Here is a 20,370-nt window from a genome sequence, read left to right as displayed (position 1 = left end):
AAGGGGGAGGTTCACCAAATTATTGCCTGTGTCTTGCGTGAGGCGTGCACAGCCTAAAGTTGTATGACAACTCGTTCTATTTGATCTTATTTGTTTGTGCACACCGGGTTGCTTGCATTCGTCGAAACAGGGCGGACCACGTGAAGGTTGCAATCTCCCACCCCAGTGCCTGTATTAGAGACTTCTAGCTCTAAGGAGAGACACAAGAGTCTGCAGAGGCTGGAATATGGAGCAACAACTAATCTGTTCGAGATGCCCTGTGGGTCAGGCAGCATCTGTGGGGGAAATGGACAGTCAACGTTCTGCTGTGTCTCTACACTAAACTAACTCGCCCCGAAACATCGCCCATTCCTTCTCTCCAGAGATGCTGCCTCGCCTGCTGAGTTACTCCAGCATCTTGTGTCTACCTTCGATTTGAACCAGCATCTGCAGTTCCTTCCTAAACTAATCTATCCATATGTCAATTCAGTCTGCCCGAAACATCACCTATCCATGTTCTCCAAGGATGCTGTGATCCAAAATGCTGGAGTAATTCAGTGGGTGAGGCAGCATCTTTGGAGAGAGGAATGGGCGACGTTTCGGATCTCACGACCCGAAACGTCGCCCATTCCTTCTCTCCATAGATGCTGCCTGACCTGCTGAGTTACTCCAGCATTTTGTCTCTTTCCTTGGTGAACCAGCATCTACAGTTCCTTGTTTCTACAACCACATTGCTCTGTTACTGTCTCCGTCCCACGATGGGATGTGGGACGTGTGGTGCACTCGAACAGTTCATCCATGGTTAATTTACTGCTGGGTGTTTGCTCTACGCACACACACACACACAGTGGTCGCCAGTCCATGGTAGGGTTAACTGGACAATGGGAGCTCTGTGTCACAGTTACACACACACACACACACACACACACACACACACACACACACACACACACACGCACGCACACACACACACGCACGCACACACACACACACACACACACAGACACACCACACAGACACACACACGCAGATACACACACACACAGACACACAGACACAGACACACACACACACACACACACTATACCACACACACACACACACACACACACGCAGATACACACACACACACACTATACCACACACACACACACACACACACTATACCACACCACACACACAGACACACACACAGACACACCCACACACAGACACAGACAGACAAACACACCCACACACAAGCTGGAAAGGGTACAGAGAAGATTTACGAGGATGTTGCCAGGACTAGAGGGTGTGAGCTATAGGCAGAGGTTGAGTAGGCTGGGACTCTATTCCCTGGAGCGCTGGAGGATGAGGGGGTTATCTTAGAAGTGGATAATATCATGAGAGGAATAGATCGGGTAGACGTACAGAGTCTCTTGCCCAGAGTAGGTGAATCGAGGACCAGAGGGCATAGGTTTAAGATGTAGGGGAAATGATTTAGTAGGAATAGATTTTTCACACAAAGAGTGGTGGGCGTACGGAACGAGCTGCCAGAAGAGGTAGTTGATGCAGGGACTACCCCAACCTTTAAGAAGGGTCAGACAGGTTCATGGATAGGACAGGTTTGGAGGGACATGTCTGTGGGCAAGTTGGGCCAAAGGGCCATATCACTCTGTGACTCTATGACATAGAAATGGACCATTCGGCCCCCTCAACCTATGCATTCCCGTCAGCCCCACTCCCCCAGGTATGTCCTGCCATCCCCATAGGGGGGGGGGGGGAGGGGGGGAGCGCATACTCCCCTCCCACACATCTCTCCCCCAGAGACTCTGGAGAAAGAGGGCACCCGATGCACACACTCCCCTAGCAGGTCAGTACAGTGTGTGTGTGTGAGGCAGGGAGGCTTGGCTGGGCTCTGAGTTGACCAGGTCCCAGTTCCTGCAGCCCCAGAGGGCTGAACAGAAGAGCTAGTATTCGCTGCGAGTCGGTTCACAGACTCGCTGGCCTGTACAAACGTACAGCAAGGAGGTGAAAGGTTTTTTTGTTCTCTTCGCTGCGACCTCAGAGGCAGCTCCTGAACACAAATTCCTGGATAACTCTTACAAGTCAGTGGAAAATTCCTAGTCAAATTCTCCCACCAACCTCCCTCCCCTCCCCTCCCCTGGTCTCTCCCATAAAACGCACACCTCCAACCAACCCCCTATCTCCAAACTATCAGCAAACTAGGCAACCTCAGAGCTCACGTCTGAAGAAGGGTTTCTGCCCGAAACGTCGCCTATTTCCTTCGCTCCACAGATGCTGCTTGCTGCACCCGCTGAGTTTCTCCAGCACTTTTTGTCTACCTTCGATTCTCCAGCCTCTGCAGTTCCTTCTTAAAACACCAGCTGGGAATATCTCCGACTGACCACGGCCTGAATCGCACTGTGAGCAAGAAAACAGTCGGACAGATTCCTGCGTGAATTGCTCAGTCATCTGAAGCCTCAGACAGCAGGGAACCCAGAACCAGTCTTAAAGACCCCCCTTCACTCGGTAGTTCCAGAGGCAGGCCAACTTCCAGCAAGAAAGGTTAGTGGTTTAAAACATTGACAAGGTCTTGCTGTATCATCTCAAATCTTCTCCAAAGGTGGTGACTTTTACACGCCAATTTCACCATCTCCTTGAGGTGGTGAATGTGTAAAGACCAACAGTTGGTTAGAGTACAGTTGATGATACTTTACAGTCACTTTTCCCCGGCTAGGTGCAGTGAAATTATTTGCTTTTTGCATGCAAAGTATCTTTGTTGCAAAGTGCACAAACAAGATTTGAGAATTAAGGGACAGAAGTTTTGGGGTAACATGAGGGGACTAACTTACCTCGAGATTGGTTAGCTGTGTGGATGGCTTCATGGAAGTGGTGGAGGCGGTTCGTTCAAGTTCAGGTGAGTTTTTGTCTGTGTCCCTGTATAGGACATGAAATTCTTGCTTGCTTAAGCACACAGAAAACAGTAGTCATTTACTACAAAAAAGATATGTTCCATATACCATGATTATCATTTTAAAATAAATTGGATGGGTTATGGCCGGAAAGGAATGGAGGGGTATGGTCTGAGTGCAGGTAGATGGGACTAGGGGAGAATAAGTGTTCGGCACGGACTAGAAGGGCCGAGATGGCCTGTTTCCGTGCTGTAATTGTTATGTGGTTATATGGTTATAAAGTCGCAACAAAGTATTCGCCAAAGTTGCAAAGAGTACTCATCCCTTCTTTGTGCCCCCCTCCCCACTGGTTTCCCACCCAAACCCACATCTTCAGGGGCTCAGGGTACATCATCTCTGGACCTGGACATAACCCCAGATGTGCATCTCTGGAGATGCACATAACCCCAGATCCTCCTGATGGCCACCTTCATGTGTGGCAGCACCGGGCTATGCTTGAAACCAAAATATGTGGGCATCTGGGTCGCCAACTTTCTAACTCCCAAATAAGGGGCAAAAGGTCAAAATACGGGACAAATTCCCGACGGCAATTCGTCGACTGACTCGGCCGTGGCTGGGTGAATGATGAGTTGGCCCGGGTGCTGGACTGCACACAAAGCCCAGCCGGCGGGCCAGCTGAGGAGGTTTGGCCCGGGGGCTGAGCGACGTCGCTCGCAAAGTCCGGCGCCCCATCCAACTCGTGAACCGATGATCGGCCATGAGAAGGAGGGATGGTGGTGGTGTCGGCGGTAAGCGAAGGTCCGAAGGTCGGACATCTGGCCGGGCTGCCGAGCAACCGACGGGGCCAGGGGTGAGGAGCTGCTGCTGCACTCCATGGGCTGCACTACGTCGGGATGGGTGAAGCGGGGCCAGACGCGACGCTCCGACCCGACAGTCCCCTCGATCCGAGTAGCAGCGGTCAAATACGGGACAAGGGCGGTCCCGTACGGGACAAACCAATTTAGCCCAATATACTGGATGTCCCGGCTAATACGGGACAGTTGGCAACCAAATATCACCATGTACCAAGATTCTACCAATCCCCGATGTTGCGAAGGATGGGCCTGGGCCTGTTGCGCCCAATGTCCCAGTTAGTTGGACATTGTTACACTACCTATCCTTTAAGGGAAAAGTTCTTCCAAACCAACATCTTTGACCACAAACCCATCTTTGTGGTAGTACAGCAGTAGAATTGTTGCCTTACAGCGCCTTTCCACTCAACACTTTAATTTCAAGTCAAGTCAAGTCAACTTTATTTGTCACATACACATACAAGCTCCCCGTTGGATTGCAACCTTGTCGTGTCGGGGAGCTTGTGTGTCTCAGTGACCCCTAGAGCTATGCCAGCGGGAGATTCGTCTCCTGTTAGGGTCTCCCATGCTGGACAGGTCGAAGGGTAGAGGCGAGACGAAGAGCGATCCACTGGTCCTCCAGGTTGGAGATTGAGCACAGGGCCAACAACCCTGTCTCGTGAAACTAACATGTTACGGAAACAGCAACTGAGGGAATCAACACCACTGAGTGGAGGACCTTTGTTGCTGCCCTACATGCCAGGAGGCAGAATAGGCAGTAAGATAAGATAAGAAGACACATACAAGATGTGCAGTGAAATGAAAGTGGCAATGGCTGAGAATGGACACACTGATCTGTTTTGTAGTCAATGCCTACTATGTTCTGTTGTGCTGAAGCAAAGCAAGAATTTCATTGTCCTATCAGGGACACATGACAATAAACTCTCTTAAACTTGAATTGTGCAAAAGCTACAGAACACAGAAGAGAATGGAACAGAACCAGTATTTACATTTTAGAAAAAAAAATTTAAATTTAAAATTCATGTTTAATGTATTTAGATTTTTTATAACTGTTAGAAACATAGAAAATAGGTGCAAGAGTAGGCCATTCGGCCCTTCGAGCCTGCACCGCCATTCAATATGATCATGGCTGATCACAGCATAACTGTTGGCAGATCAATTTCCCTCCTGGGATAAATAAAGTTCTATTGTATCGTATCGTAAAGAAATCCACTTCCCTAAAACACGTTGTCCTGTCTGAGTTCACGGTGTGATGGTCTTCCTTTTACAGATGCCCAGTCACTGTCCCTGTCAGAGCAGGGCTCCTCCAATCTGGACACTGGCCGTCATCCTTGCTGCCCTGGCTGTGGGGACCACAGCCTGCCCACCCGACTGTATCTGCGACAACCTGCACGGCGTGGTGACCTGCATCAGGAGACGGCTCACCGACATCCCCATCACCATACCACAGGTCTGCAGCCAAGCGCAACCTACCTTCATCGCAACAGAGCCCATGTTAGGACACCAAGCGCTGGAGTAACTCAGTGGGTCAGGCAGCATCTCTGGGAAACATGGATAGAAACATGTAGAGAAAATAGGTGCAGGAGCAATATTAATAATAATACATTTATTTGTATGGCACGTTTAAAAACAACTCACGTTGACCAAAGTGTTTCACATCAGTGCAGGAACTAATTTGATACATACAGCGGTAGACAGACCTAACAATACATACATAAACTGTTTACAATGTCGAATCAGAGGGGCTCAAAAACGCTTGGGAGTAGAAATAGGTTTTGAGTTGTGACTTAAAGGAGTCGATGGAGGGGGCAGTTCTGATGCGGAACGGGACGCTATTCCACAGTTTAGGTGCTGCAACCACAAAAGCGTGGTCACCCCGGAGCTTAAACCTAGACCGCGGGATAGTCAGTCGGCCCCAAGTCGGCCGACCTGAGGGACCTGGAGGTAGAACGGTTGGTTAGAAGATTAGGGGGTCGTGGTGGCGCAGCGGTAGAGTTGCTGCCTTACAGCGAATGCAGCGCAGGAGACCCGGGTTCGATCCCGACTACGGGTGCTGCTGTCTGTACGGAGTCTGTACGTTCTCCCCGTGACCTGCGTGGGTTTTCTCCGAGATCTTCGGTTTCCTCCCACACTCCAAAGACGTACAGGTTTGTAGGTTAATTGGCTTGGTTAAATGTAAAAACTGTCCCAAGTGGGTGTAGGATAGTGTTAATCGCTGGTCAGCACGGACCCGGTGGGCCGAAGGGCCTGTTTCCGTGTTGTATCTCTAAACTAAACTAAAAGTAGGCCATTTGGCCCTTCGAACCAGCCTGGGTTGGTCAATATGATCTTGGCCGATCATCCAAAATCAGTACCCCGTTCCTGCTTTCTCCCCGTATCCCTTGATTCGTGCTGTCGTGGGGGAGACTGAGACTGACCCCCTCCCCAATTGTTGCACATCCCCAATCCTTTCAGCTCGTCATTTTAATTTTAAAAAAAATTGGTGTTTTTATGACTGTTGGCAGATCAATTTCCCTCCTGGGATAAATAAAGTTCCATCGTATCGTATCATAGACTCGATGGGCCAAATGGCCTCATTTAGAAACATAGAAAATAGGTGCAGGAGGAGGCCATTCGGCCCTTCGAGCCAGCGCCGCCATTCATTGCGATCATTGCTGATCGTCCCACTCCCCAATCAATAACCCGTGCCTGCCTTCTCCCCATACCCCTTGACTCCACCAGCCCCTAGAGCTCTATCTAACTCTCTCTTAAATCCATCCAGTGATTTGGCCTCCACTGCCCTCTGTGGCAGGGAATTCCACAAATTCACAACTTTTTTCTCACCTCAGTCTTAAATGGCCTCCCCTTTATTCTAAGACCTGTGACCTGTGAATTTAGAGGTCCTATAAGCAATGAATTTAGGAAAAATTAAATGAATGCAGAAGGGATCAGTTTAATTTGGTGTTATGATCAGCACAGACTTTGTTGGCTGAAGGGCCTGTTCCTTAGCTCAAGCATCCGATGGTCTCTGTATGTTTTAAAATGTCTACAGAAGTAGGTGAGAACTCTCTCTGTTTTGCAGGCTACTAAGGAGCTGGACATCAGAGGCAACAACATCGACACAATAGCAACTGGAGCCTTTCTTCCAATTCCCTACCTCACTCACCTAAACCTACAGAAATGCAACATCAACCATCTTCGTGAAGGTGCCTTCCGTGGCCTAGGCCGCCTGATCTCTCTCAATCTGGGGTTCAATAACGTGGAATTAATCTACCAGGAGACCTTTGACGGGCTTTACTCTCTCCAGCAACTTATCCTCAATAACAACAAAATCGAGGAGATCAAACCGGGTGCTTTTAGTCAGCTGGGATTCCTGAACTTCTTAAACCTGGAGCAGAACTTCCTGGTCTACCTGCCTCCCCTTCTCTTCCAGGGCCTCCAGCAAATCAAATACATGCGCTTGTCCAAGAACATGATCAACTACATGGCAGACGAGGCCTTCGCTGGGCTGTGGACTCTCAAGAGGCTGACCCTTGACAGCAACGAGCTTCAGTATTTGCCGTCTGAGGCCTTGTCCAGGCTCACGACTGTGGTCAGGTTGGACCTCAGTCGGAATCCGATGACCTCGCTTGGCGAGGAGTCGCTCCGGATGGGTTCGCTGAAGCATCTGACCATGGATGACACGTTCCTCCAGGATCTGGCGGCCACGGCGTTTGTCCACAGCCCCGTGCTGTCGATGATCGACCTCCGCAACAGCCAGCTCCAGGTCATCGAGCCCCTGGTTGGGTTGGAGGCCCTGAGGATGATCAACCTGACCGGCAGCCCCATTCAGTGCAACTGTTTCATGAGGCCCTTCAGGGAATGGATGAACAACTACACCAGGCCGCGGGCCCAGGTGTTCTGCAGCCGCCCCGGGCCGTACCACGGGGAGAGGTTGGATTCCCTGCGCCTGGTTCACTTGAGGTGCGACCTCCGACCGTCAGACATCGAGGAGCAAGAGGAGGAGGTCAACCCGGCCAACAGGCCTGGCACCGCCAACCAAGATGGCCGCCCGTGCCCAGACCACTGCGACTGCAAACACGAGCTGCGACACTCCAGTTGCGAGGGCAAGAGGCTACGCAAGATCCCCAAGGGCTTCCCCCCCGATTCCCACCTTCTGGACATGCGTTACAATGAGTTCCACTCAGTCCCCAGGGGCTCCTTCCCAGATATGAAGCAACTGGTCTCACTCCATTTACAGAACTGCGGAATACACGATGTCCATGCCGGGGCCTTCCATGGGCTGAAGAAGCTCATTTACTTGTACCTGTCTTTCAACGAGATGACCCACCTCCAACCGGAGATCTTCGAAGGACTTCCCGACCTGACCTACCTCTACCTGGACCACAACAAGCTGTCCTCGATTCCCAAGGGGACGTTCCGGCTGCTGCCCCACATCTTTGCCCTTCACCTGGAGTACAATCCCATCCCGCAGCTGACCGAGGAGAACATGGAAGGCGCGGAGAAGCTGCGGTGGCTGTACTTGACCGGAGACAACCTCACCTACATCTCCCCCACCGCTCTCCAGCCCATGGCCCAGCTCCAGAAGCTGCTCTTGGACCAGAACAAGCTGACGGCCGTCCCCGCCGCTGCTTTGATGAAGATGTCCTCTTTGGAAGAACTGAAACTGTCCGACAATCCCATTAAACAGATCGATAGCGGGGTCTTCCTTCCAATGGCAGGGTCTCTCCAACATTTGTGGCTGAACGACATGGGTTTGAAGAAGGTGAGGGATGGTTGCTTCTGGTGGAGGGGGGGGGTGAGGGGGGGGGGGTGAGAGGGGGGGTGGTGAGAGGTGGGGGGGGGGGTGAGAGGGGGGGGTGAGGGGGGGGATGGGAGGGGGAGTGAGAGGGGAAGGGTGAGAGGGGGGGGGGTTGAGGGGGGTGTGAGAGGGGGGCGGTGAGAGGAGGGGGAGGTTGAGAGGGGGGGGGTGAGAGGTGGGGGTGAGAGAGGGGGGGGTGAGGGAGGGGTGACAGAGGGGGGGTGAGAGGTGGGGGGGACAGAGGGGGGGGTGAGAGGAGGGGGGGGTGAGGGGGGTGACGAGGGTGGGAGGTGAGAAGGGGGGGTGAAGGTGAGAGGGGGGGAGGTGAGAAGGGGGGGTGAAAGGAGGGGGGTTGAGAGGGGGGGGGGTGAGAGGAGGGGGGTTGAGAGGAGGGGGGGTTGAGAGGGGGGAGGTGAGGGGGGGGGGGTGTGGGTGGGGGGCTGGGGGTGGGGGGCTGGCGAGATACTCATTGACGCCTGGACATGCATCACCGAGCCTGGGTCCCTTGAGGTCTGTTTCCATGCTGTATCACGATATCATCCACGCCACAGAAGTCACATTTATATAGTCAAGTCACATTTATTTATATAGCACAGTTAAAGAAACAACTCTTGTTGGCCAAAGTGCTTTTCATTTGTTATAAGAATAGTATAAACAAACAAACTATATACATATATACATGTAGCCCTCGCTCAGTGGACGTCAGGAAAGGCTTGGGAGTATAGATACGTTTTTAGTCTTGACTTAAAGGAGTGGATGGAGGGGGCAGTTCTGATGGGAAGGGGGATGCTGCTGTTCCACAGTCTAGGAGCTGCAACCGCAAAGGTGCGGTCGCCCCTGAGCTTATGCCTAGACCGTGGGATATTCAGCAACCCCAAGTCGGCCGATCTGAGGGACCTGGAGGTGGAGTGGTGGGTGAGAAGACTTTTAATGTAGGAGGGGGCAAGCCCATTGAGGGCTTTGTAGACATTGAGGAGGGTCTTGAAATGTATACGGAACCGCACAGGGAGCCAGAGTAGAGAGGCTAGGATCGGGGTGAAGATGTGGTCCCTTTTTCGGGTGCCCGTCAGGAGTCTCGCTGCGGCGTTTTGGACCAGTTGCAGGCGGGACAGGGAAGATTGGCTGTTGCCAGTGTAAAGAGAGTTGCAGTAATCTACAGAAGGCTGCGGAGGCCATGTCTATGGATACTTTTAAGGCAGAGATTGATATATTTTTGATATATGCTGGCAGCACCAGCCGAACAAAGGCAACTCTGAATGGATAATTAAAGGGCAGCAGTGCCCGGGTGTACGGAGAGATGGCTCGGGTTTTCCTGTAATGTCGGGTTGTCGGTTTGCCATTTCAGATCTCTGACGGAGCCTTCGATGGAGTGAGCGCGGGGCTGCAGAGCCTGTACCTGGGGAATAACAGGCTGAGCTACATCCCCAGCCTGGACAACTTCCGCAACCTGCACACCATAGACTTGTCGCACAATCCCTGGGACTGTGACTGCCCCCTCCTTCACCTCCGCAGGTAAAAACCCCTCAGCCTGCCCGCCACGTCTGTCCATTACCGATGATCGTTCATGAGCCCATCAGATGCAAGGAGATTGTTCCCGATGTTGGGGAAGTCCAGAACAAGGGGTCACAGTTTAAGGATAAGGGGGAAGTCTTTTAGGACCGAGATGAGAATTGTTTTTTTTCACACAGAGAGTGGTGAGTCTGAGGAATTCTCTGCCACAGAATGTAGTTGAGGCCACAGTTCATTGGCTATATTTAAGAGGGAGTTAGATGTGGCCCTTGTGGCTAAAGGGATCAGGGGGTATGGAGAGAAGGCAGGTACAGGATACTGAGTTAGATGATCAGCCATGATCATATTGAATGGCGGTGAAGGGCCGAATGGCCTACTCCTGCACCTATTTTCTATGTTTCTATGATAGGAGCAGAATTAGGCCATTCGGCCCATCAAGTCTACACCACCATTCAATCATGGCTGATCTACCTCTCCCTCCTAACCCCGTTCATCTGCCTTCTCCCCCATAAACCCTGACACCCGCACTAATCAAAAATGTATCCATCTCTGCCTTAAAAGTGTCCGTAGACTTGGCCTCCACAGCCATCTGTGGCATGGTTGATATCGTGATACAACATGTAAACAGGCCCATTGGCTTACAGAGTCCACCCCATCCCCGCACACATACCAGGGACAATTTATATTTATACCAAGCCAATTAACTAACAAACCCGTACGTCTTTGGAATGTGGGAAGAAACCAAATATCTTGGAGAACACCCACTCGTTCACGGGGGGAACCGTAGCACCCGTAGACGGGATCGCTGGTCAGGGTGGACTCGGTGGGCTGAAGGGCCTGTTACCACGCTGTATCTCTGAACTAAACTAAGCTAAATATGTTCACTTTGTGAGCTGGTATAGATTTGATAGGTTGATAGGTCTCTTCAGACTAGACTTTCAAGATACAGAACGGAAACAGGCCCTTCGGCCCATCGTGTCCGCGCCGACCAGTGATCCCCAGACACTAACACTATCCTACACACTAGGGACAATTGAGAATTTTACTGAAGCCAAGTAATCTACAAACTTCCACATGTTTGGAGTGTGGGAGGAAACTGGAAAAAATGGAGAAAACCCACGTGGCCACAGGGAGAACGTGCAAACTCCGTACAGACAGCACCCCTCTCCTGTGTCATTTGGAAGTATCGGTAGTATTCTGGTGCGTGGGTGAAACATCTGCCATTCTATTTTATGCATTGATTTTATCTTTACTGTTCATCTTTTAAAAGGTGGCTCGAAAGCACCAATCTGAAGGTCCGAGCCGTTTGCAACCTCCCGAGGAATGTCACCGGGGTGAGTGTGAAAGCCGCCCCGTTTAAGAACTGCAAAGGCAGCCCGCCCGAGAAGACCCAAGGCCCCCCGAAGAAAACCAAAGCAGGTCGGACGGGAGTCGCGCGTAAAACTATCAAGCGGCAGAAACCAAAGCGATCGTACAACGCAGCGAAGAGGAGCAGGAAGACCAAAGCACAATAGACCAGCGGCAGGCTGATACCCAGGGAGTGGCCCAGCAGAGGAGCTGACTGTTATTGAAGTGGTTTGTGTTCATTCTCCCATCCCTCTGCTTAGCCTATGCCTCAATCCCCAGTGGCCTTTACAAAGAGCCTGCGACCTGTATTAAACAAGACTTGACATTGTTTGCAATGAAGAGTTAATTATATCGATGATATAATGATTTCTAGGCTTCCTTTCTTTTAAATTTAGGGGACGACTCTTAAAGGAGGGGTCCCATTCCGAGAGAGATCACTGTACCACCTTTGCATCCCATGTATACATAGTTCAGCAGGTTTCTTTCAATCATCTGGGGCCAAGAATGTTGAGGGTGAGTGTGTGCGGAAAGGAACTGCAGGTGCTGGTTTACACCGAAGATAGACACAACATGCTGGAGTAATTCAGCGGGACAGGCAGCGTCTCTGGATAGAAGGATATGGGTGACGTTTCGGGCAGAGAGGGTGGTGAATCTGTGGAATCCATTGCCACAGACGGCTGTGGAGGCCAAGTCAGTGGATATTTTTAAGGCAGAGAGAGATAGATTCTTGATTAGTACGAGTGTCAGGGGTCATGGGGAGAATGAATGAATTTATGGAATTCCCTGCCACAGAGGGCAGTGGAGGTCAAGTCACTGGATGGATTTAGGAGAGAGTTAGATAGAGCTTTAGGGGCCAGTGGAGTCAAGGGATATGGGGAGAAGGCAGGCACGGGTTATTGATAGGGGACGATCAGCCATGATCACAATGAATGGCGGTGCTGGCTCAAAGGGCCGAATGGCCTCTTCCTGCACCTATTTTCTATCTAATACGTTTATTGGCCGAGTATGTTCACATACAAGGAATTTGCCTTGGTGCTCCGCTCGCAAGTAACAAAACAACATACAGTAACAATTAAGAATAAAACATAAAACATTAAGATATAGCAGAAGAATGGGGTTAGGAGGGGGAGATAGATCAGCCATGATTGAATGGCAGAGTAGAGTTGATGGGCCGAATGGCCTAATTCTGCTCCTACCACATATGAGCATGACCCAGGGAGATCCCTGGCCAATTAATTATCTTTGCAACGTGGCAAATTCTGTTGTGGTGAATGTGGGTAGGGAGAATAAGGGAGGATGTTCCAGAAATATTTTAGAAGAGAAAGGAAAATGAGTTCTGACCCGTAACATCCATGTTCTCCAGGCATGCTGCCTGAGCCTCTGCGTTACTTTGTGTCTAAGACTTTAAAAGACATTTGGACGGTTATTAGTATAACATGTGTCAGGGGTTATGGGGGGAAGGCAGGAGAATGGGTTGAGAGGGAGAGATGGATCAGCCATGATTGAATGGCGGAGTAGACTTGATGGGCCGAATGGCCTATCACTTATGAACATGAATTTATGAGCTGTGTGGATAAGGAAGGATTTAGGAGATAGGTAAATTGGACGATTCCCAGTATGGAAACTTGGTCGGCATAGACTAGATGACCCGAAGGTATCAAATGGAGTATGTTGCTTTTATCCCAAGGGTTAGATTTATCTTTAAGTGGTAGCTACTGCAATGATTTTTGATATACACAAAATAAAATTGCTTGACATCTTTCACATCCTTTTGCTGTAAATATTTCCCATATGATTTGTCGTTTATAAGTCTTACTGAAATGAAACATTGATATATTTTTTTTAAGTGGACTACTGCACTAATGTAAAACATGTTCTCAAGTCAAGTCAAGCCAAGTCTATTCATCACAGACATACGAGATGTGCAGTGAAATGAAAAGTGGCAATGCTCGCGGATTGTGCAAATAACAAACAAACAAATTACAAACAGAATGGAACAGATTCATAGCAAAAGGATTTGAGTCTAGGAGCAGGAAGGTTCTACTGCAGTTGTACAGGGTCTTGGTGAGACCACACCTGGAGTATTGCGTACAGTTTTGGTCTCCTAATCTGAGGAAGGACATTCTTGCCATAGAGGGAGTACAGAGAAGGTTCACCAGACTGATTCCTGGGATGTCAGGACTTTCATATGAATAAATACTGGATAGACTCGGCTTGTACTCGCTAGAATTTAGAAGATTGAGGGGGGATCTTATAGAAACTTACAAAATTCTTAAGGGGTTGGACAGGCTAGATGCAGGAAGATTGTTCCCGATGTTGGGGAAGTCCAGAACAAGGGGTCACAGTTTAAGGATAAGGGGGAAATCTTTTAGGACCGAGATGAGGAAAACATTTTTCACACAGAGAGTGGTGAATCTCTGGAATTCTCTGCCACAGAAGGTAGTTGAGGCCAGTTCATTGGCTATATTTAAGAGGGAGTTGGATGTGGCCCTTGTGGCTAAAAGGATCAGGGGGTATGGAGAGAAGGCAGGTACAGGATACTGAGTTGGATGATCAGCCATGATCATATTGAATGGCGGTGCAGGCTCGAAGGGCTGAATGGCCTACTCCTGCACCTATTGTCTATGTTTCTATGAATCACATATTCACATATTACATATTTGTGGGAGGGAAGAAAAAGGAAAAAAACTGCAATTTTAAAAAGACACCACACAAGCAGTAGAGTGGTTCAGTAAAGTTAGTGCCTGGTGAGATAGGAGTTTAGAGTCCTTATGGCCTCTGGGAAGAAACTCCTTCTCATCCTCTCCGTTCTCACAGCATGGCAACGGAGGCGTTTGCCTGACCGTAGCAGCTGGAACAGTCCATTGCTGGGGTGGAAGGGGTCTCCCATGATCTTCTTGGCTCTGGAGTTGCACCTTCTGATGTATAGTTCCTGCAGGGGGGCGAGTGTAGTTCCCATAGTGCGTTCGGCCGAACGCACTACTCTCTGCAGAGCCTTCTTGTCCTGGGCAGAACAGTTCCCTCTGAATCAGGACTTTGTATGTCTGAGGAAGGGTCTCGACCCAGAACGTCACCCATTCCTTCTCTCCAGAGATGCTGCCTGTCCCGCTGAGTTACTCCAGCATTTTGTGTCTGACTTTTTGTATATCCCCTCAGCTTGAGTTGACAACTGGAGCTGTCTAGCTGTGACAGCCACTCGCAACCAGCAGGTGGTGGGAGAGAGCAGCTTCTAACATTTCCGCCCAACAAAATGGACAACTTGGATACCGTCATGGAGAGACTCAGAACGGAAACGGGGCCTTCAGTCCATTGAGTCCACACCGACATCAGCAAACCATTTACTGCAGCTCGTTTCATTGCCATTACAATCCCATCAATTCCTTCCACATTCTACAACAAGTCACATACATCACCAGCAATTTACAGATTGTTCAGGAAGGAACTGCAGATGCTGGTTTAAACCGAAGATAGACACAAAAAGCTGGAGTAACTCAGCGGGACAGGCAGCATCTCTGGAGAGAAGGAATGGGTGACATTCTGAAGAAGGGTCTCGACCCGAAAAACGTCACCCCATTCCTTCTCTCCAGAGATGCTGCCTGTCCCGCTGAGTTACCCCAGCCTTTTGTGTTCATCTACAGAGGCACATATTTGTTGACATCCTTTGCTTACAATTTGAAAGATCATTTACGTCGAGCACTTGCACACCGTACAGGAAAACCAGCCCATTCATAGCTGGGTTTAAACTTCCCGTGTGAACCAGGAGCATTGAAAAACGTTTCCTGCTGATTGCCAGCTGCGGGATGGGATCAAAGTGCAGGAAAGCTGGAAGTTTTGGAGAGGTTCCAAGGTGACCCGAAACATGTCACAAGGCAAAGGATCAAACAATGGGCTTTATTCCGCCAGGGCAGCTTACAACCCAATTGTGTGAACATTGAATTTTCCTACTTTAGCTAAATTTGGAGAAAACCTACGCGGGTCACAGGGAGAACGTGCAAACTCCATACAGACAGCACCTGTAGTCAAGAGAGAGTTAGAGTTTTCAAGCGTGAATAAGCCCCTGTCCCACTTAGGAGACCTAAACAGCAACCTCTAGTGACCTTGCCCACCACCCAAGGTTTCCATGAGGTCACCAGAGGTTTTGGTCACTCTCCCTAATGGTCAATAGACAATAGGTGGAGGAGTAGGCCATTCGGCCCTTTGAGCCAGCACCGCCATTCAATGTGATCATGGCTGATCATCTACAATCAGTACCCCGTTCCTGCCTTCTCCCCATATCTCCGCTATTTTTAAGAGCCCTATCTAGCTCTCTCTTGAAAGCATCCAGAGAACCTGCCTCCACTGAGGCAGATAATTCCACAGACTCACCACTGTCTGTGAGAAAAAGTGTTTCCTCATCTCCTTATTCTTAAACTGTGTGTGGCCCCTGGTTCTGGACTCCCCCAACATCAGGAACATGTTTCCTGCCTCTAGCGTGTCCAGGCCCTTAACAATCCTCTATGTTTCAATGAGATCCCCTCTCATCCTAAACTCCTTCTAAACTGGTTGAAAGTGGTTTCCGCGTGGTCGAGGCTTCATCTAGGTTTTTCCAGCTGTTATTTTTTTCCATCATGATTAAAACCGGCCTCGACTAAAAATAGGTTGCCGTTTCTAAAATCGATCATTTTTTAGTCGCGGGTCTAGTCGAAGCCGGTTTTCTCCATAGTCGAGGAAGGTTTTCAACATGTGCGTGGGAGGTGGTAGGAGGTTGCAGGCCATCTCGACCGTGATTTTTTTTTGGGTGGCGGGCAAGGTCACCAGATGTTGCTGTTTAGGTCTCCTACGTGGGACAGGGGCTTTAGATTTAGCTCTTCGGGCTAAGGGAAACAACGGATATGGGGGAAAAGCCAGATTGGGTACTGATTAGGGATTTTTTGCCTTCCACCACAATCTTCTTCTTCTTCTTCTTGTGTTTGAGGCAGCAGAGGTTATGTAACCCCCTCCAGGTGCTGTATCCGGTTCAATGTGCTGTTGTCGAGGGCCGTGAGATCTACTTCTCCACCAGGGGGCGTCGGACAGCGCAGTCAAAAATGACGTGCCGTGCTGTTTGCTGGTCTGCTCCACACACGCATGATACCGATGAACGCAGCCCCCCAGCGATGCATGTTGGCGTTGAACCGGCTGACCCCTGTACGGAGCCGGTTCAGGGCGGCCCACTCTTTGCGGGGTAGGTCCGAGCCGGGTGGGGCTGTGGTGTCCGGTGCAACAGTGAATCGAGGAGGTCGCGGATGCTGTTCCCAGCTGGTTCTCCATGCTCCTAGTGTGTTGAAACCGGAGCCACAGAGGGTCGCTGCGTGACGGGAGAAGGGGCGACGTGATGACTGGCGTTGTGAGGAATGTGGAGGAGTCACTGTGGTGGATGTTTATGTTAAAATGTATTTTGTGTGTCCCATTCCTTTTTAATTGTATGACTGACTTGGCAAACGAAATTCCTCGTATGTTGCAAAACATACTTGGCTAATAAAATATTATTGTGAATGTAATTGATCATAATGAATGACGGTGCTAGCTCGAAGGGCCGAATGGCCTACTCCTGCACCTATTGTCTATTGTCTATTGTCTATCTCCATACTTCAATGACCCAGCTGGAATTAAAACCCTTTCTGAGTCAGTGGTTGCTGGGGAATGGGATTGGGTTTACAGTAATACTGAAGCAATTGACCTGCAAGGTCGTTAGATCCTATTACTAACGCACGCACGGCACTTCTAAACAAAACAAAACAGTTTAAGTGAATAATACTGCCTGGTATTTCGTGACAGGTTGCACAATGAATTTATGGAAGGAAGCACCGAAATAGAACAACGAGGCAGTTAAGATCAACAAAGCAGTTACAGAAATCTAATGAGGGCTGAAGAAGGGTTTCGGCCCGAACCGTTGCCTATTTCCTTCGCTCCATAGATGCTGCTGCACCCGCTGAGTTTCTCCAGCATTTTTGTGCACCTTCTAATGAGGGCTCGTTCAGGAACGAACTGCAGATGCTGGTTTACACCGAAGATAGACACAAAATTCTGGGATAACTTAGCGGGACAGACAGCATCTCTGAAGAGAAGGAATGGGTGACGTTTCGGATCGAGACCCTTCGTCAGACTTCAGACTCTGAGTCTGAAGAAGGGTCACGACCCGAAACGTCACCCATTCCTTCTCACCAGAGATGCTGTCTGTTTTAGATTAGTGTTTTAGATTAGAGTTAATCCAGCATTTTGTGTCTATCTCCTAATGAATGCTTGATTTGTTCAAAGTTCGTTTTATAAATTAATAGGTTGCAAGTGCTTGTTTTAAGACATCTGCCCAATGGTTGGCTAGCTCTTACTATTTACTGAACGTAACTGAAGAAGGGTTTCGGCCCGAAACGTTGCCTATTTCCTTCGCTCCATAGATGCTGCTGCAACCGCTGAGTTTCTCCAGCATTTTTGTCTACCTTCGATTTTCCAGCATCTGCAGTTCCTTCTTGAACAAGTAACTAAATCCTTCCATATTCCAGTCTCCGTGCAATTCCCAGCCAGTTATCGCCCTCTACTGGCTGGTCCCCACAGGCTGCCTGTCCTGCAGTGCTTCTACATAAAACATAGTACGTCAGAAATAGGCCATGTCCATAAGTCATAGGACCAGAATTAGGCCATTCGGCCCATCAAGTCTACTCCGCCATTCAATCATGGCTGGTCTATCTTTCCTACTCAACCCCATTCTCCTGCCTTCTCCCCATAACCTCCCGACACCGTTACTAATCAAGAATCTGTCAATCTCCACCTTAAAATTATACATTAACTTGGCCTCCACAGCCTTCTGTGGCAACGAATTCCACAAATTCACCACCCTCTGGCTAAACAAATTCCTTCTCGTGATGCCATGATGTCCATGTGTAGGAAGGAACTGCAGATGCTGGTTTAAACCAAAGATAGACAAAAAATGCTGGAGTAACTCAGCGGGACAGGCAGCATTCCATTGTCACCCATTCATTCTCTCCAGAGATGCTGCCTGTCCCGCTGAGTTACTCCAGCTTTTTATGTCGAGCCATGATGTCCATGATGTATTAAATGAATCTCCACAGCCTGCACTAGAATGGAGATGAGGAGCAATTTCTTTAGCCAGAGGGTGGTGAATCTGTGGAATTCGGTGCTACAGATGGATGTGAAGGTCATTGGGTATTTTGACTGGCTCTTCCAAACTGGCTCTTATTGCATATCTTCCATTAATTTCTCCTAAGTGCCATCTATGTCTCTCATTCCCTTTTCCTGTGACTCTCAGTCTGAAGAAGGGTCTTGACCCGAAACGTCACCTATTCCTTCTCTCCAGAGATGCTGCCTGACCCGCTGAGTTACTCCAGCCTTTTGGGTCTGTCTTTGATTTTCCACTTGATTCCCAGGCTCACGGCACCCCCTGCTGGTGACAAAAAAAAAAACACACATACAAAATGCTGGAGTAAGTCAGCAGGTCAGGCAGCAACTCTGGAGAACATGGATAGGTGACTTTTCGGGTCAGGTCCCTTTGGTGATTCTGCAGCAAAAGTGGAAGTTACTGCGTCTATTTTGATTGTTCAATAAGATCAAGGTGGAGGCCGGTTCTCTGGATGCTTTCAAGAGAGAGCTGGATAGGGCTCTTAAAAATAGCAGAGTCAGGGGATATGGGGAGAAGGCAGGAACGGGGTACTGATTGGGGATAATCAGCCATGATCACATTGAATGGCGGTGCTGGCTCGAAGGGCCGAATGGCCTACTCCTGCACCTATTGTCTATTGTCTACCAGCACTGCTACTTTCTTAGAAGTTTAAGGAGATTCAGGTAGAGTTGCTGCCTCACAGCGCCAGAAACCCTGGTTCGATCCTGACTACGGGTGCTGTCTGTACGGAGTTCGTGTGTCCTCGCTGTGATCTGCGTGGGTTTTCTCCGAGATCTCCGGTTTATTATTTCGGAGATATACATTTCATTCATTTGTTCTTTGCACCTTTTAATGCTTTTAGTTTCTCTCTACCCTGACTCTCAGTCTGAGGAAGGGTCTCAACCCGAAACATCATCTATTCCTTTTATCCATGGATGCTGCCTGACCCGCTGAGCTACTCCAACATTTCGTGACTTTTGTGAAAGTAAGAATTTCATTGTTTTGTCTTGGTTCAGTTTAATTTATTGTCACGTGTACCGAGGTACAGTGAAAAGCTTGGGACAAATGACAATAAAACACTCTTGACTCTTTAGTTGTAGGAAGGAACTGCAGATGCTGGTTTAAACCAAAGATAGACACAAAATGCTGGAGTAACTCAGCGGGACAGGCAGCATAGAGTCAAGTGTTCAAGTTAGTTTATTGTCATGTGTCCCTGATAGGACAATGAAATTCTTGCTTTGCTTCAGCACATAGAACGTAGTAAGCATTGACTACAAAACAGATCAGTGTGTCCATATACAATAATATAAATATATACACATAGAGTGATACAGCGTGGAAACAGGCCCTTCGGCCCAAATTGCCCACACCGGCCAACATGTATGTCCCAGTTACATTAGTCCCACCTGCCTGCGCTTGGTCCATATCCCTCCAAATCTGTCCTATCCATGCACCTGTCTAGAATCTCTGGATCACTCATTCCGTGACGCCTTATGCCCCTGTCCCACTTAGGAAACCTGAACGGAAACCTCTGGAGACTTTGCGCCCCACCCAAGGTTTCCTTGCGGTTCCCGGAGGTTGCAGGTGGTTGCCGGAGGTTGCAGGTAGTGGAAGCAGGTAGGGAGACTGACAAAAACCTCCGGCAACCGCACGGAAACCTTGGGTGGGGCGCAAAGTCTCCAGAGGTTTCCGTTCAGGTTTCCTAAGTGGGACAGGGGCATTAGTTTTCTTCCTCTTCTTCTTCTTCTTCTTCTTCTTCTTCTTCTTGCGTATGGCGTGCACAGCCTAAAGTTGGCGGACAACTTGTTCTATTTGATCTTATTTGATTGCATTCGTCGAAATAGGACGGACCACATGAAGGTTGCAATCTCCCACCCC

At 49.3% G+C, this 20,370-nt stretch overlaps 1 protein-coding gene across 1 annotated transcript; it reads left to right on the top strand.

The window, feature by feature from the left end:
- Positions 1-1,956: 1,956 nt before the first annotated feature.
- chadl (chondroadherin like) lies at positions 1,957-11,723 on the top strand. The gene is made up of 5 exons (XM_033013249.1): positions 1,957-2,526; positions 4,995-5,174; positions 6,786-8,468; positions 9,850-10,016; positions 11,284-11,723. Exons 2-5 carry the CDS (start codon positions 4,995-4,997, stop codon positions 11,525-11,527), a joined length of 2,274 nt encoding a protein of 757 aa, XP_032869140.1. The 5' UTR covers positions 1,957-2,526; the 3' UTR covers positions 11,528-11,723.
- The last annotated feature ends 8,647 nt before the right edge of the window (positions 11,724-20,370 follow it).

This window comes from Amblyraja radiata, chromosome 38 (assembly GCF_010909765.2).
Source record: "Amblyraja radiata isolate CabotCenter1 chromosome 38, sAmbRad1.1.pri, whole genome shotgun sequence".
NCBI lineage: Eukaryota > Metazoa > Chordata > Chondrichthyes > Rajiformes > Rajidae > Amblyraja > Amblyraja radiata.
This window is presented reverse-complemented; position numbering and strand designations above follow the sequence as displayed.

Coding starts and splice junctions, on each gene's coding strand:
- chadl (XM_033013249.1), top strand. CDS start 4,995: ATGCCCAGTCACTGTCCCTGTCAGAGCAGGGCTCCTCCAATCTGGACA. Junction 8,469..9,849: donor ACGACATGGGTTTGAAGAAG/GTGAGGGATGGT, acceptor TTGCCATTTCAG/ATCTCTGACGGAGCCTTCGA. Junction 10,017..11,283: donor CCCCTCCTTCACCTCCGCAG/GTAAAAACCCCT, acceptor ATCTTTTAAAAG/GTGGCTCGAAAGCACCAATC.